Source organism: Falco naumanni, chromosome 3 (genome assembly GCF_017639655.2).
Source record: "Falco naumanni isolate bFalNau1 chromosome 3, bFalNau1.pat, whole genome shotgun sequence".
Lineage (NCBI taxonomy): Eukaryota > Metazoa > Chordata > Aves > Falconiformes > Falconidae > Falco > Falco naumanni.
The window spans coordinates 45,309,006-45,327,788 of NC_054056.1; the positions used below are offsets into that span (position 1 = coordinate 45,309,006).

At 40.9% G+C, this 18,783-nt stretch overlaps 1 protein-coding gene across 1 annotated transcript in view; it reads right to left on the reverse strand.

Annotated features, from left to right (window-relative positions):
* Positions 1–18,783, reverse strand: part of EPB41L4B (erythrocyte membrane protein band 4.1 like 4B) — a 172,392-nt gene that overhangs the window by 50,508 nt on the left and 103,101 nt on the right. Inside the window, exons 17-18 of the mRNA XM_040586774.1 lie at positions 18,575–18,690; positions 8,960–9,085 (exon numbers count right to left, since the gene is read on the reverse strand). Of these exons, the coding sequence (XP_040442708.1) occupies positions 8,960–9,085; positions 18,575–18,690 (242 nt within the window). The remainder of the gene's footprint in view (positions 1–8,959; positions 9,086–18,574; positions 18,691–18,783) is intronic.

The window sequence follows — 18,783 nt, forward strand, 5'->3', positions numbered from 1 at the left end:
GATGTCTTAACAACATTTTATTGTTACGCCTGACAAGTTAGCTGCTTATTATGTGTCAAATTGGCTACTTTTCAAAACCATAAATTTTACTTTTTTCCAATTTTCACCAAATTACTTGAGTTGCGTTTTAAGATGCAGTTGAACACAACAACAGGAAAGAGAATAGGGATATCAAGGACACAGTGCAGGGGCTGTGACCAGTAATTAAATGATTAAAATTCCACCTACTTAAACACTATAAGCCATGGAACTCACTAGCCAGTTGAGAGGGCTTCACTGTATTAGTCCCTAATAGCTGACCCTTGGTTTCTTCTCACCTCCGTGACTACATCACTACTCTCTTTCACCTTCTCTGCAGTGGAAGGCTAAGCCTGCATCTCAAGAAGTGGTATATTCCTAAAAGGCATGATCAACATCCTGAGGAACTTCACTTGCCATTAATTTTCTCCATTATTACTCATGCTTTAGAGAACAGAAAAGACTCCTGCACCCACAAGTAAGTACTGCAGCCTGGTGAGCAAGTAATCCCACTCTAAACTGGAGGGAGAGAGAAAGCATGCAAAGAAATGGAGAGGCCAGAACAGCCTCAGGTGATGAGGCATGCACACTGGGTGACATGGGTGTGCGTTGACAGGTACATGTTAATAAGAACGGGCTAGTTCTCCTCGCCCTGTGCCTCTGCTCCATGTCTATGGATGAACAGACATAGGAAAATGTTATACCTGCAAACATGTTTACAAAGGACTTCAGCCATTAGAACCTGTACTGCCCTTGCTTTATTGTTGGCTTCTTAGCTTTTCATTTCAGGTTTTGTTTGTTTTCAGAAGGGGGTCAGTAAGTCATCAGGTGAGAGCATGTTTCTTTTATTTTTCCTCCTAGCTCCACGAATCACACTCACTAATCACACAAGATTTACTCAGCCTTACTGAAAAAATATGAACGTAAAAAAAGGGTTATATTTGTACACCTTTCTCATAATAAAATTCCTGGATGGGTTGCCTTCATTTGAATACAAGTGCATGTGCTAGGGCCAGGATTTGGGTTTCCACTGCAAGATGCCCTCCAGCAGAGGAGCAAGGAAGTTCAGCCAAGGCTAGCAGGAAGTACGTGGTGGGGAATGGATACGGAGAGCTGGGCAGAGGCACAACCCCAGGAAGCCCAGCATTGAGCTGTGTAAGGACAGAGGCAGAAGCATGGAGCTGCTCAGATCTCCTTAACTAAGGCAGAGTCTCCCCTCACCCAGAGGCTGCTGCTCTGAAAGGGAGAGGTTTCAGGGCATAGCAGTCCCGGAAACTTCATTTATATAGAAGCAGATTCATTTAATAATTACTCAAAGAGAAACAAACTGACTTCTATCTACCAGACTGCAAACCAAACAAAACCTAAGATTGATCCGTATAATGTATCCACACAACATCATTCTCTTTCCTTACCTGCCCTGGGCCCAGAGCAAAACAAAAATTATTAATGTTCCAAATTCATATGCCATTAGCTTTCTGGATGGTGTTAGAAACAAAGGTAAAGCATTACTTTATCATACAAGAGACAAGAAACATGCCTGGGTAGAAATGCCATTGTACAGTCTCTCTTCATAGATGATTGCTAAGAAATACAAGTTTCACCAAAAGACGAAAAGAGGAGAAAAACATCTAAGTAATACCAAATTTTGCCTGCAGCTGACTAAGCGATCTACCTATGGGCTGACAGTTTTCAGACTGCTTTTCAGTTGACTGCTGGGCACCCATAACCCCTGCTGGTGTTCCAGCAGCCAGGTCCTTTGGAGCCTTAGAAAGGGGGTGAATCCTCCAGGGACACTACATCAGACCTTGCTGAACTTTTCAGCATGGGTGGGAACACTTTCTGGAACGTGGGAGCAACTCCATGTATGAATTCATAGGCCTTGGTGGCTGGATTTGCCTAGTGAACAGCAACTCCTTCTATTTTCTTCTGAAGGAAGAGTTAGCCCCAGGATGATGGGGAACAGAGCCTCAAAAAGGGAACTGGTTGCACTGGGCATGTACCAAGTGGGAGAACACAAGAAAGACACAGCTTTGGCTGCAGCCTTCTGTGCACAGACAACTAATTCTGGCTGGGACTGTGGGCTGGTGAGCCTGCAGTGGGGCATTGTGCAAGTCAGGCTGTGTTCTTCAAACCCCAAGAAAGCACCTCAGGGAGCTAGTGCCCTCTGTGCCTCTACTCCATCACAAAGGGCATCACTGTGGCTCTCATCCTGTCTGATCCACAATAGGAATATGTTGAATAAGCAAAAAAGACTGCACGAACAATCTGATCACTGCAGCCAGGGTTTGCGTGTCAGGTTCTCATCTGAGAAAGGCAAGGGTCTGGAAGGCTTATATGAAACATATGATGCCTCTTATTTAGCAATTTCACAAAATTCCCATTTGCAGAAAGGAGGGGGAAGCAACACAGCTTTCACATGTTTGGAGGTCTTCAAAGGCAAGGAAGCAATGGCTCTCACTGTAGTGGCCTGAAAATGCTTCTTTATCTTGGCTCCTTTTGGCTCTGTAACGACGCTAAGGAGGCCTGAAGCATATCAGATTTTTCAGCTCTTAATCAACATTTTTGCAATGTGTCAGCCAGGCTGATTGTTGGCTGAGCTCATTGGATAATACAGGCAAAGCAACGTATCATCAGGAAGAAGCAGTAAGGTAAACCTACCTTGGTGATTGAATATGTCAAATGTATCCTTTCAGGCAGAAAAGCATCACGGTTAAGTCTCTTAGGAACAGACTACTCTGTTTTTTCTGCCTTCGAACAGGGCCTGGCACCATGTATCTCCTGGGCTATGGCGGGGCTCTACACATCACCACAATTAACAGCACTTGTCTCGCCATGTACTAGCACATGCCAGCTAAGAGACAAAGCTGATCCATCCACAATGCGTTGTCACAGTCTTGTGACACCACTGCCACATTTGCCTCCAGTATCCCAGGGAATAAATGAAAGACCTACCTTCTCCCACATTCTGTTTATCTAAAACCTCTTGTACCTCAGCAGGGCTGCCGCATCATTTCCTCAGCTCCTTCCCTGACTGTGAGGTATCATTGCTGACACACTTCTAATGAACTGCCATGTATCATATATTGATCATCCTGGCCCACACACATTCAAAATCTTGTATTTTTATACCTCTGACACCCTTCATTTCCTGTAGCCTCACTTTTAAAGCCGAGCAAACTTGTTTCCCTGTAGAAAATGAACACAGAGAATCTGAAGCTGAGCCATTTTTAAATTCCATTGTTATGAGCAATTATAACTGACGTGATGTTGTGCTCACTGCTGTTCCAGTTGACAGTCCCGGTGCAGTTGCTTCTTTTTACTTAGCCTGAAATTCACCAGTGAGTTTATTGCTCATACAAGCTGGTGACTAACAACAGCAACAGCTTTAGCAAGGAAGGCGTCGCGTACATAAGGAGCTGTGCAAGCTTCCCCCACAGCCTGAACACCTCAGCTGTGACCTGTTACACTCATGTAATTCCAGTTGCGATCTCTGTGCAAAGGCTGTCAAATAGTGCAGTAGCTCTGTGCTGTGAATAAGGACGGGTGGAGGAAGGGAGGAAAGGGAAGCAAACAGCATCTAATTTGTGATGGAAAGAGGTTAAAATGTTGGAAAAGCTGATCCTTTCAAGGTACTTAAGTCAACATCTAATGAAAGCTAAGAACTCCTCTAGGGATCCAGAAGGATTTGTTTAAGTCCTATTATAAAAAAGATCGCATAAGATTATAAATTCTCAAGTGTCTTCCCCTCACCTACTCTATTTTCATTCATGACCTGATTAGAGTTTGAATCCAGATCCCCTTAAGTGAATAAAGCTCCAAAGACCCAGCTCATATAAAGACAGTGATTTTTTTCTACAAATACACGGCAAAAGCACCTGGACTTTGAAGTTGACATGTCCTTACACTCGAATCTTTCCTTAAAGGAGACAGCACAAAGAAAAAAAGGCAAAGAATCATAAAAAATGTAGCTAAGACAGACTAGCTGTGAGTCACCTCACTTATGCACCCTTTCTACCATAAATAATGCATAGATCCCAGTATCATTTACCTTTGCAGCCATGGCTTGCATCTATGTAGAGAGCACAGGCTTCAGGATGGCACCAGTACCCATGCATGTCCTGAGACATTTTTCTGCACTACAGTCCAGTCCTTTCCTCGAGGCAACTGTAGACAGCACAAGCAACCTGCACTTACCCATATATTTGCAATACTAAAGCAAAATGATGTGATCATCCGTCAGTACTCCTTTCTAGGACAGGGAGGCAAAAGAGAGATGGCTATCGACCCGACCTAAAAATTTGCATGTGTATAAGCTTGTGAGGAAAGTTAGTGTGTGAAAGGGGCTAGAGGATTGAACTCTCTTTGTTCAGAGGAACTGGTAAATGTCCCTTCGTTTATTGAGAACCTAGACAGGGGAATCAGTTGCTCAAGAACCCAAACCTGGCTGACAGAAGATACATCTCACCAGCCCAGAATTTCCCTTGGGGTTGATAAAGCAGAAGTGAATGTGATTTTGTATGGTCTTTGTAAATAACTCCACACCCCCAAACTACCTTTCCCACCACCTTTTTTACTCAACAATCCATAACGTCCAATAAGGGACAGCTTGGTGGTAATGTCACCTTTGTGTTCCACAAACTGCACTTCAAAAATTAGCTTGGCCTTCCTTTGTCTGCAGACAGAGAAAGATGTGAGTAATGCAAAAATCAGCTCCAGTAGATTTCAGTTCTTCCCTGTGCTAACCTGCTAGACTTACATCAATGCAAGGATTTAGAAAAGCTTGGGTAACAGGTGGAGAATACAAACACCACTTGTAGATGACAAACTACTAGAACACAACACACACTGTCCGCCAAAAGAAAAAGCCCTGCTGACGCAGCTGTACATTTGCTCAGGAGGCTGTGCTTAATTCTAAGGATAATTAGGATTTGCCCGGAGCCAAAGTGGATATAAATAGCAATCAAAACCTGCTAGTATCTTTCCTCTGTCAGTTGGGCCATGAACTGTTTGGCAAAAGGGACTCTGTGATACTAACAAGTCGTCTGCTCAATCACAGCATATCAGCACTGACTCATGCAAGCTGCAAAGGGGTTTTAAATGCCAGGGAGAGCTGGTCTTTTGTATTCTGGCAGCTTCTCACTGCTGCTTTATACCACTTCCTCTCAAATGAAGAGTCTGGAATAAATGCAAAAAAAGGAAGGAAAAAATAAGATATCAGTTGATTCACAGCATTTAGTGTTCCCCTGGAGCTTAATTTTGTGGGAACTGTGATATGCAGTCTGTCAGCTAGAAGGTGGCAGATCCCTGTGATGCAGTTTGAAAGGTGTGTTGTGAAACACTATTCTTTGCTCCAGGCCTACAGATACTGTAGTACGGCATGCCCTGTGCAAACCACAGGTTTCAGCAGTTGTGTGTGGGTTTCTCACATTTCTCACCTATGGTGTCTGCAGCAGTGTGCTCCCAGGCTCATATTCCAGCATCCTCATCCACACTTTAGTTTGATTCTCCATCAAGTAGAATAGCACATAAATATTCCCACCTTCACCAAATACACAAACTCACTTGTGTTACTTTCCTGCTGCTCTATAACTAAACCACATGCAGGGCTCAGTGATAGGCACCATAAACTTACAAATTTTCAGTCTCTAAGTCAGGACTATAGCCATGGGAGATGGGTCATTGCTCCCTAGGAATGTGATAAACAGCTCTTCAGCATAATTCTGAACAAAAGCAGTGCAGACACCATCTTCCAGAATGTCTTTTCAAATGTATGCCATAATTTCCCCCGATTTCTTTTTGAAATCATAAGCATTGGAATCATTAATTTCTAAGGCTCACTCTTGTGTTGGTGTCTAGCTGCCACAAAGAAAGAAAACTACAGAAAATTTCTGTCTCCGTTTGTATTTTCCACTTGCAAACATTCAGTCCATTCTCAGAATTAACAACAAACAGCTTCTTCCTTTACTACATGCAGGAGATCCCTTCATAAACTTGTCACATCCTGATGTTAGTAGCATATGGTATTGAAAATATTCCTACTGCTTAGAAAGAGAGCTGTTACAAATATTTCAAGCAACAGTTTGTTAATTTTGGATCTGATCCTAGAGTGCACCAATATTTTTGTCATGCTTTTATACCTAACTGTATGATGAAGATGCCCCATGAAGTTCCATAAAGGACCAGTTAGACCACAGAGTTTTGGGGCCTTTAAAAGCACATTTAGTTTCAAATCGTGTGTGTATAAGACAGAGTCTGATTCTTTCTTCTTCCTTTTACAAAGTGGAGAGGAACAAATCCTCATCGTTCTTGTGATACCATGAGATGAAGGAAGATCTGTGCTGTACATGAGGAAAATCAGCCTGTCTTGGTTTACAGCTTAAGGAAATAGGCCGTGCCTTACGGAACCTAGATATACTTCTTTCCCTGGCTACCTCCTAAGTTAAAATACAACAGTACAGAAAACAAGATATGAGAAATCGGAGTCTTACAAATAAGGCCAAAAGGCAGGATTTCTCAGGGATTTAATATGGAACCAGAGTCAAGATAGAATTGCGCCTAGGACAACACCGTTAGTTCACCAGCTACACTGGGCAGCAGGATATGTCAGATGTGGTCAAAGAGGGCCAGGATCACAGCCCTGGAGGAATACATGGAGTTGTTGTCTTCCATGAAGAAACTATTTCTTACCTGCTCGCTCAAAAGTGCTCATAGTGTCTCTAAGCAGTGTAATGCCATCCCAGCTTACTTTTTCCAGAAGATGACTGCACTGCCACTGGGAAATGGCTTAACTACTGGTATTTAGCTGGCTGTTTGGCAGGAGGGGAGGTGGGTGTGGGTAGAGAAGGTAACTGGGTGGTTTTATGGTGTGCTGGTACAGTGGTTTATCTGGGCCTCCAGTAGCCCCCTTCCCTCCTCCCATTTTCTAGGTGATGGATGGTGTGCTTCTGCTCATTCCTTCACCATGAACATTTTGCCGATCCTTCCCTGCGCTTACGTAGCCACAGCTTCTTACTGTAATGGCTGACCATTGCCTAGCCTCTAAATACTTATTTTTACAATGTATCTGAGAAGGGTAATCTTTCGTACTTGGCAGGAGGGGAGCTCAAATGCAGAACTCATCTCTAGTTACACAAACAATTTTGTGGCTAAGCAGGGAGTTGAATGAAGATTTCTGAGATTTAAGGTGACATCCTAATTTACTGGCTATAACTCTTAAGCTATACTTCGTTAGCAATTTAAGCTTCAGGAATTTCAAACTGAACTGTATGCCATTATTTTTCCACAATACGTGCTATCCTGCAACAGTCTTCTTTCCCCTCCTTCCCCCTGAAATCATAAGATTTTTCTCATTGAAGCCTAGAGACATCTATTTAACCCAATATGACTGCTAAAGCCTTGTGCAAAACAGGTAAGAAGGAAAAAAGGAATGCTCAGCTTGCTCTGAAACTTATTTACAACATAGCAGCAGCTAAAGAATACAGTTATGGCATGCGTGCAAAAGCAGCCCAGGATGTTCTCCTTTGGAAAGCCTCAGAGTGAACAATTAAGGCAGGGCAGGTGAACTGAGAGATGCATATGTTAAGCACATTTCCTATCTTGCCTTAGTAATGCTGTATTCTGAATGCAGCAGCACACACTGCTTCCAGTCTTTAACTATTCAGTCAAACATGACCATTAAACATATTCAGGAGAAAATACAAACGTGAGGAATATACCACAACATCCTGTGGAAAAGACACACAGGAAAAACAGAGGGCAAACCCAAGGGCAATCAAAGAAGAAACATTCTGCATAAAACACAGTTGAGGCAACACAAAATTTAGAGAGGCGAGAGAACTGCTTTAAGTAAAAACTAAAAGAAAAAAAAAAACAATTTCCTTCCCCCACATGCTGTCAGATTTATGGTTCCTGTTCTTGAAATCTAGGGCAGTTAGAATAACCTGATTTTGATACTTCCTTAGGCCTAGCTGGGCCAGATGTAATCTAGCTCTCAGATGAAAGATCTGCCAGGGAACAACAAAAACACAGAGATGATTGTTAACAAAATCCTTTGCAGGGCAAGTTGACCTGATACGTTATTATGAAAAGAAACAAAGTGTTGGAAATACAAAGTTTGTATTCAAAGAGAGTAGTATGCACAAGGATACCACAGGAACTTGGGATAAGAGTCATACCAATCTTTCTGCCTCTACTTTTGTACCTAAAGCATTCTATTTGGCTTTATTTTTGGCACCAATGGCATTATCTTTTGTCCATGAATTACAATTGAAAAGAATCACATATTTTAGGTTTCACTTAGATTTACCTCTGATTGGGAAATTAACTTTTTACAGTCATGCCATCTAGCAGCAATTTTTAGTTACATGATGTCATTACAGGACTTGTGGTGTTTTTGAAACAGGATGCACCTGATGTAAACACTGACCAAGCAGTGAAAATAACAGCTTAAAATACAGTTTAAAGCACACAAACAAGTAAGAAAACAATAGACTAGCTAACATTCACACTCAGACATGTAAAGTTAATCCCCTAAAATAAAGGTTGCATCAGGATGCATAGATATAACTTTAGAACACCCTTAAGCACAATTTCCATGAATGGTGGCTAGCCTCAGAAAACTCCACACGTTACTGTTTCTCAGCTACAAAATAAGTAAAAGCTACAGTGACAAAATCAAAACATGGACATTTCCTGGGGCCCTCTCTCCTATTTTTCAGCCTTTCCTGGCTGTATTAATCATGTCAGTTAGGACAAATTTCCTACTTCCATTATATCAAGCACTTTGAGTTACCTAAGAAACTGCAGAGCAGCTAGAGAAAGCTAGGTCAATGTGGATACTTGAGATAAAATAAGGTGCTTCCTCAGGAATGGTATAATTTTGGAAAATTGGTGTAAGTTGTTCCAAACCTAGAAAGGCGAAATATTAAACAAAGATTACCTGGGCGCCTACTCTAAAAGCAGCTTCCACTTGAGCTTTAAGGATGTTGCACTTCATATGGTCAGGTAGAGATGAAGGTGACACAGGGGCATGAAGAGTTTTTTCAGATACTTTCTTGTCTTCACCCTATATTTAATATAAAAGACAAACACAGTGCATACATTAGATAAGTTAAGAAAATGGTCAGGTCAAAGGGCAAATTTTCACTCAATTCATTAACTGGATAAAACTTCCCTGTACATACCCTGATAGATACATCTTAGAATAAAAACTTTTCAAAATATTTAATGACTTGATACTATTTTCAAGAAAGAAAAGCCTCAGGGAAGCCTGAGTAATAGAAGTAAGAAACTGATGTGGAATTAAAACAAATGGAAAAAGCCCAGCCAGGCTCTGGAGTGGTTGCCCAAACCTGGGATCATACTGAGGAAGCAAAACATTGTCTCAAAATATCTCATAGCAGGCCGTAGAGGAAAAGGTTCACATCACTCAACTATAGTGAACATTGGTTTCTTACAACACCCTAAGAATATAAAGGGGCTTTGCAAATTTAACCAGAGGGATCTGAAGGTATCTTCACATAATTGCAAGCCAAGCGAAACCTGTCATCAGAAAGAAAAATCCAGGGAGTTTAAATATTGTTGCTGCTATTTCCACTTGATGTCAACCCTTTACCCATGCAGTGATCTGGATCAGAAACCTAAAGCTTCAGGACAGCTAGTTTAGTGACCTGTTCAAATATGACCTAAAAGTCTTGTGTCTTGAACAAACTACATTCAGCAGAAATGCCAGCATGGATAAACTTCCCATGCAGAAAAGAAAGAAATAGGGGAAAAAAAAAAAAAAAAAGAACAATGTAATACATTATAATGTACAAACAAACAGGGTATGAATGGTACCGGGATTGTAAATGTGAAGTCTTAAACAATCACGCTGTAATATACTATATATTTTTAAGGAAGAATTAGACAACGGCATAACAGCAATTGCAAACTTTCCTATTCTTCCTAGAAATAAGACCTGAATTAGAACTGAGGAACAGCCTAGCTAAGCATTCATTTTCCACTTTCATTGCTGTGAAGAGTGTTTGTATACACCCAGACAGAACAGATATGTAATACTGCCATTCAGATTTCAGTCAAAACAGGAACAAGGCATCAGTAAACCAGGTCCAGAGAATCCTTGAGGTTCATCTCTGGCAAGTATTTCAAGACAGAACCAGTAATTTTTTTAGCCACTGAAATTACCATATGATTAGCCCTTTAACTTCAAAACTCGCCTCCTTTATCCTGCCTTCTGCCCTTCCCCATTGCATCATGCTGTCTGACAGTAACTAAAATCTTACTGGCTCTTCTCTCAAGTCCAGGAACAATCACAGAAAGAAAGGAACATCAAGATTTAGGGGACATTTTCCACAAGTGGAGCAAATTACCGATGCAATCATGTTGCCTGAGGAAACTGTTCTGCAAACACTGGGGAGGGAAAGAGCCAGACCTATGCAGAACTCTATTGAGACTGCAAGGTATTTCTCACAGGTAAGCAAAGTTGGTCTAGCAGACTTCTGCATCCAAAATACCACAGCTGCCAGGTATGATTTTGAACAGCTGTTTGTTAAAGGATTGCTCATCATAAGGGGTTTTTTTTTCTTATTTCTAATAATTCTTAAATGTTTATTTTCTAAGCCTCATTTACTGGTTTCAGTGGAAGATATTTTTGGAGTTTTAATTCTTCCCACTTTCTTCCTAAGGGAAAAAGAAAATACTTAAAATAAAAAGTGATGGCATCTAGCTGGAGCAACTTATAGAACTGTAGTCATCTATCCAGTCTTAAATATAACATAGTTCTGGCAAAGACATGAAAAAAGACATGAAATATTTGTTTGCCATAGATGTCCTTTCCAGGGTACTCATGAAGCTGAGAAGTAGAGATACTCAAAAGGACAAAATTAAATGTAAAGAAAACACAGCTTTTCCTTCACCAATAGGCTTGGTAGCTACAGTGCACTACTACACACTTTAAAAGGGTGGCTATTATTGTCAACTTTTAAGTGTATTGATTTCTAACAGCAGAAAGAACAATGCACTAAGCAGTGGCATTTCTAAAGGCCATGCAAAATTCCACCTTTGTTTTAATACTGTATACTAATTAAATATCATTTCAGTCAAACAAGATTAAGCAACTGTATTTTACTAGCTAAATCAATACAGTCTATGCTTGTTTAGGACATAAACTTGCTCTGTAACTTAAAAAGTTCCTAAGTCCCATGCATCTGTTATTCACATGCATATGGGTATTTTTCAGTCCTTCTGTTTTTCCACATTGACCAAGAGCAAGATGGAAGTCCTCAGGGCTGCCTTGCAGCTGGGAACCCTCAAAAGGTCTAAATGTTCTGCTGTATTCAGGATCATACCAGATGACTCCACGTAATAGAGACTGTCCCCGCTGCAGGATCTGATGCACAATTCTCACATTGAGATTCTCACTTGAGAGGTCCAAACGCTGATGCTCGCTGACCTAGCTGAAAAGAGAAAGCTGCTGCTGCTGCAGATTTCTTAGAAGTCATTCCTGGGCATTCAGTTCTGCTTTAGCTGTTGTTTGAGTCACTTTTTAAGGGTTTCACCTTCAAGGCAACAAAATTTGCTTTGCTTGCACCCCAACAGTAGCAGCAGCACCTTTAGTGGCTGATCACACATGAAGAACAGACACTGCTCCAATCACTGCTTGGCCTTGTCCTGCTCGCCAGATGCTGAGCCAGCAGCAGAAGGCCACCACCTCCCCGCACTGCAGTGGAAACGCTGACTGCACACAAACCCCGTGTGGGGCTTGGGAGTGCTCAACCTGACCCAGACCTCCTCTAATTTCTGAGCATACGTGAGAGGCTTCTTTGCCAGCCTGCCTTGGCAATGATGGACTTTTCTGACACAGTGCAGCACACCCTAAATCATTACTGAATTCTGCTCTCACACAGCTGATTTGCTGGGACAGTTACACCTATAGTCAGTGGCTCTGAAGATCCAGACCAGAAGTGAACTCAAATCACAGAACAAAGCAGCACCTCTTTACTGCACACTATTAGCACTTCTAAGTATCTATATGATTCTGTTGTTCCTTAATGCCACTAAGCTTTACACATAAGTCCGTTCATCCCCCAATTTAACTCCTCAAGTACAATTGTCATCAAGAAGGGAAAAGAAAAAAAATATTTTAGTACTATACAAAACCATACAGTACCTTCTATGGTTTATTTCACCAGTTTACAAGGAAATGAAAGATCTAAAACCTGCCTGCATTAGGAATCTCTATATACTATTGCTGCAAGAATGAAGGCTGTAATCTACTTTATTTTGCTGTAATAAAACCCCTTATATTTCCATAATCCTTATTGCTTGTAGTGATGAGTGAAGCATAAAGATAGCAGCTGGGTATTCAAATGTTATAACAAGTTGGCAGTTATTAAAATTTTATTTTAATTTATAAACTAAGTGCATTCTATGTGTAAGTAATTATAAAACTAAACGTGTCATAATGTCAATAAAAATTCCAAATTTGTAATCTCTTATTATGTAATTTCAAAGAATCTGAGATGTCCCTTTCAAGTGAATGTCCAAGAGTCAAACCTGCATTTGAAAGAAATATTCTTTTCGCTTAAAATTGCCATCTAAACTCATCCCAAAAGATTTAGAAATAAGGAAAAAAAGACTAAGTTAAGATACGTGATAACACTCCAATTTTCCATCTCCAGTGCTAAAAAATAACAATGTGATCACATCACTTTTACCATTGATGCAGAACTTCATTTTTCCAGAGAAAGAGAACATTAGAGAACTGCATTTAAATGGGTTTGATAGAAGAGGGTTGAACAAGCTCAGATATATACAGACATAAAACTAGATGCCTTTTTTTCTTTTTATAATTGAGGTCTTAGGTTTGCTTTTCTCCTCCCAAACATTTACTTTAAATTCAATTACATTTGCTGATACTAGAACCAAAGGGAGATTTGTACATCATTAGATAACGATGACAGTGGCTTTGGTTTGCAAAGCTAACTGAATATTAAGTACACATACAAAATATAAAAATAGTTGCATGAAACACAGCAATACCACTCCTGTACTTAACATTTCCATTCTCTCTGCTTTAAAAAGTTCATGCTTTGTTCCACATCAAACTTTGTACCAAGAGCAGGATTCACGATCTTCTGCCTCTGCGAATTTATCAATAGTCTCTTCTTAGCCAAATGGTATGTTTAAAACACGTATTTAGCTGGAGGTGTCTGAAGAACAGAATTACTTGTTCAGGAATGCAGGTCTATTCTTTGTTGCTAGTCATCACTACTAGTAGGAGGTAAAATTTTAATGAAGACAACACAGATATATAGGTTTTGAATAAACATTAGCTATGTAAGGTCAAACCCTTTGCTTTCCCAGGACTCAACATCTGCAAATGTGCATGAAAATCTACAGAGTCTTGTCCCTTTTCCACCAGGAGATTTATTGATTTTCTTCCATGTGATAGCTAAGACCAATTACGAACAGATACCACAATGGTAAAACCTGTATGATTATGTGCTACTCTTATTTGAGGCAAAGTTTGCAAGCAGAAGCTGTATTTTTTATTAGAAAAATATATTTGGAAAAACAAATAAACAAAAAAAACCCCTCATTAAGCCATCAGATACACAAGACCTTCCTCAGGTCAACTATCAATTGGTCTAACAAAAGATGTAACTCCCAATAAATCCTGCTTATTTAATGCAAAGATTATAAGTAAAAACGCTTATACCCTTAGAGCAAACATCTTTAGTTCCTGGTATCAAATTTATTTTATAAAATGCTATTGGTTAATATTATTAGACCCTGCCTTTGTCAGTGCCAAGCTTCATGATAGCCTTACTGGGTCACAGTAGCCATGTTTCCTGGGGTATATCCTCTGATCAGTGTATCACACAGAAGAGTCTCTGATATATCAACCAAGTGAGTTCGTTTTGTGTTTGTTTTTAAGCCATAAATGATTTTTTTTTGGAACTGCAGTAGATTTAGGCTTTGCAGCTACGCATGGGGCAGATAGCTCCACAGCTTTTTTGCAAGTGGTACCATTTGCAAGCAGTCAGTAGCAAAACTGGGTAGCACTGGAATATGGCATTGCCAGGCTAGCAAAAGGCCATAATCTTTGAACAGAGTTTGCAAAGCCATTCAGGCTCATCAGGCTTGCTATGTCTGAACCTTTCTTGATCTGCCTGCAGCTTTGTTTTACTAGGTTTAGCTGTAACAGCAATAATTTTATACAGAAAACCGTAACACAAGCAGTTATTCTTTGAAGAATGAGATATTTATGAGCCTAACACGATGATGTAGTATAAACAAACAGAGGGCTGGTATGATAACAAAGGCTTTGAAAAGTGGCAACACAGGAGGTGGTGTAGAGGAGTGCAGGCATGGGGTGATAGCACAAGTGGCACAGGCTGGCACTGGAGACCCCACAGCTATAAACAACTCACCAGCAGCCAATTAAAGAAGTGCAGACCTGGAGCTGGAGAAAATTGGGTTTAGGGGTAATGAAGAGAGTGAAGATGTAGTATCTAGCATATATATGTAAGAGCTACCATGTATACTGAATTTGGGTATAATACGAAGATGCAGAACAACGAAGAAAGAGCAAGGTGTGAAAGCATGTTTGCAAACATACAAAAGGACCCGAAGTAGATCCTAACATGAGGAATAACAATCCATGAACATGATTGCATGGAACACTGGAACTGGCTGCCCAGGGATGTGGTTGAGTCACCATCCCTGAAGGTATTTAAAAGACTTGTAGATGTGGCTCTTAGTGACATGGTTTAGTGGTGGACTTGGCAGTGCTAGGTTAACAGTTGGACCTGATGATCTTAAGGTCTTTTCCAACCTAAACGATTCTATGATTCTGTGACCATCACAACACCCCCTCTGACCCCACCAGAATGATATCACCAATCTTAGGGCAGGGGCGTAAGGGAAGGGTGAGCATAACACCAGGAAAAGGGGTAGAGACAATATGAATGGTATTACTATTCCTTCTTTTTATGTAATAATTACATCTGAGTTAATTATTACCAGACTCCAAAGATTTCAGAAAAGCTAACAATACATTTTTGGCTTTATATTATATATATATACATACACATATGGAGCAAGAGGGGATGGGAGAACATATTTTTCTAATGAAAGTCTTGCAAGAAAGAAAATCGGAAACGCATCACAGTTACAACATTTAGGCTTGTCTTTCCTGGAGATTAAGGAGTCTGTTAGCACCAAAGGCCATGAAAGGCATGTTGAAGCTGACTTTTATCATTCAGTAAGTGGACAGACACATCTACCATACCAAACAGCTCTGGAAAAGAAACCGGACATATCCATTCATCATTCCCATGAGACGAAGTTTGCTGTAGTGGACAATCAAATTAATTAACTGCTGAATCTAATTTACCCTGTTTCTTGTTAATTCTCCTATAGGTTCATTATTAAGCCTGACAAATTCCAGCCCCAAAGCACGTTGCTTGAAAAAATAATAATTAGCAGCAGGAAGAGAGGGTGTGAAAGTTGAGACTCCACAACAGATGTGGAAATCATCGCTTTATTTTCAAAAATAGAGCAAATGAAGCAGCTTCATAACTGCTTCACTGTTCTTCTTTAAGCATAATATTTCAGAGGATGCAAAACTAGGGAATAAAAAGCACTTAGTAGAAGTCAATGGAGTGGTGGAAAAGAGCTGTTAACATTTCAATTTTTTTTTTTGCCAGAAACTAGACACAACTGACCGCTCATTAAATCTGTTCGCTGCTGGGCTGAGTAGCTAGTTTACCATAACCAAAGGAGCGTTAAAGGCTACCCTCTCAGTGAAAAGTGCTTGTCACAGTTCAGGGCTGTTCAATCCTGCCCAACCTGCCCTGCTGCCTTTGTGCTAGGTAGTGCTCCACAGCCCTTCAGCCTAGGGTTAGCCCAACGTTTATAGCATGGCCGTCTCTTTCACTGGAGAAGCCATCTGCTGAGGCGACTCCAGGCTCTGCTCAGAGCTCAAAGACCTGCGGTTTGTTTGGTTTAGCTTTACGAGCTCTGGGTACACATTTCACTAGGATCGAGGTCAGGAAACGGTGCTTGAAGAAGAAACCACAAGCGAGGGGCCAAACGAACTTCAGAATGATTTGTCGGTCACAACCCACAGCCTGTAAGTAACATGAGGGCTTGATCGCTGAGCTGCTTTCCAGTGGTGGTTCTGGGCCTGTTTCAAGAGCACATAACATTTTCAGATGGCTCAAAATGGGTATTTTAATAAATTTTGAGGGGCCGGCCTCCTTTGCATTCACATGGTAACCACTGTTCACGGGAAAGCTGCCCAGCTCTTTAAACCCAAACCTTCTATGACTGCCAGGAGAGGGTTTTCATCAGACAGCCCATGTCTCTAGCCTTGCTTTCTGCTGAGCTTCTGCCAGAAACAGAAGCATTTAGCAGCTCCTAGTGCTCATTGCAAGACTTTTTCATCAGCTAAAATTTGACTGATGGCAGTCTCACCACAGCAGACACAGGCTGCATTTACTGTGCAGCTGCATTTATTGTGAAGCGCTGACTTGCTATGATACTGGGTTCTGCTTATTAATCCTTAAATAAATAAACCATCCAACTGTGGACAAGATTCTAAGGCTGTCAGGACAAGCCAAAGAAAACCATTAGTTATAGAAGAGCTGAGTTCTCCCTCCAGGGCTTTTCAGAGAAGAGCGAGAGGTTCAGAGGTCAGGCTTTGCCAGGCAGAAGTTGCAGGGACTCTACTGAGACTACTTGCACAGTGCAGAGGAATACAGGACCAAAGTGTTTTAAGCTTTCACTTGTGGAAAGAAAAAAGGCCATAAAACTACTCATTTTAAAATCATAATACCATTGAGATTGTCTCTTCGGATCTTTTGTGCAACACAGGCCAGACTGGTTTATCCACTTGGGCACTGTGGTCAACACAGAGAGAGTCCTCCCACTTCTTCACTTCAGCCCTTTATATGTGCCAAACTGGGCTGTCAATAAGCTCAATAGTGTAGGATAGTCCTTTAAGACATGTTTTGGACATTGAAACTAAGTGAATGTTCTCAGCTGGGGTTCAGATAGAGTACCAGTAATTACATCTGAACTTCAGCGCTCCTCTCAGAAGAGCTGGGTATTCACTGCATGTGTCTGCAAGGTGAAGAATTTTCCTTGGACAAACTATGTCAACATCAATTAGCTTTGCCTGTAAAAAACTGTACTTATTACCAGTTAAGATTATTTCTTAGAAGAAGAACTTGAGAAATGTCCATGGGAAAAAGATGACTTCTTTTCCATTTCACCTCATTTTGTTTACATCATGTTTTAACTTTTTATCCCCACTCAAACCAACCAGTCAGACAAAATGACAGCTCCTCACAGGTGATAACTAAATCGATCTGGCAAAAAGTCATATTCCACCTTCATCTGTTCATTTAGAAGTCTCCAAAAGTCATGACATAGGTCATTGCCTCACGACCACATTCATAAGGCATAGGGACTGCAGTCCTTAGCTGAACTACACCACCACCCCAGGACACACCCTGAATATGGTTCTTCAAGCAGATCTTCATGACGGAAAATCCACTCCATTATGGATTAACTTCAATTAACTATAATGTAGAGAAAAGTATTCCAAGATTTCAGGTTTTATTAGAAACACCTGACTCACTGATTTTCAGCCTTGACTTCCATCTCCTGGATTCTCTCATCCAGATTATGCTACATAGATATACACCCCCTTTGTGCTTGTATTTTTGATACACTTTGCCACCTCTCCTTTCATTTTAATTTCCCTAATGCTTGTTGAAATAATATAAAAACAAAACCTAGGTAAAGTAATTTAATTGCGTTCTGCCTTGAACGGACAGAAAACTCTCAGAACATCATGTTTCTTTAACAGGTCTGTGTAGTCATCAGGGGCCCAGACCCACTTTCTTTGAAGCCAGTGGCAACACTCTCAGTGACATCACTGGCTCCAGCTTAGGACAGACATGGTTGCAAACCAGAGGTCCAGGTCTCCGTGGCTCTATCCAGACTCGGCTCAAGGCACTCCACAGTGCAGGCACAGTGGATCTTGCCTCACATGGGTACAAGAAGCCACTGACCTGCTGGCCTCTGATCTCTGGCAGAAACAGTGGGACACCACCGTTTTGCCACCTCTGCAAAAACTCACTCATAAAACACCCACTAACATCAGATGCCAGAGGGGTTTTAAGGTGTAACACGAACTCCTCATGTAGAAACCCAAGATTTTTTAAAATCGCTTAAAGTGTTGCTGTTTTTTTACAACTCTGGGCTGCCTAGATGACTAACTTCACAACTAAACTAAAACTACATCATAACATTGTTGCAGCAGCTTCTGAAATTTTAAAAGGCAAAGTTGAAGGAAATGCTAACTCTAAAACCCAAACCCCAGTCCCATAAAGCAATGGTGAGGGGTGATTAAAAAGCAAGCCAGTTGCAGATGAATGTTGATTTGAATTGGAGGTGAAAAAGCAGCAGCTGTTGAATATGAAGTGACAAAAGGGCCCTCTGGCATACATATGTAAAAATATATATGTACATTCTATACCTTGTTCATGCTGATGTGCAGGGCGGGCCATGGTCCAACTACCTTCACACTCTCCGTTTCTATTTTCTTCAGATGAGAAGTTTCATCATAAAGATGGGGAAGTCCTGAGCTCAGTTCTAAAAACATGCCCAAAAGAAAGGAAGAAAGAAAGAAAAAAACACAGTCTGAAGGAGGGCTACAGAAGAACTGCAGAGCAAGACACTCAACTG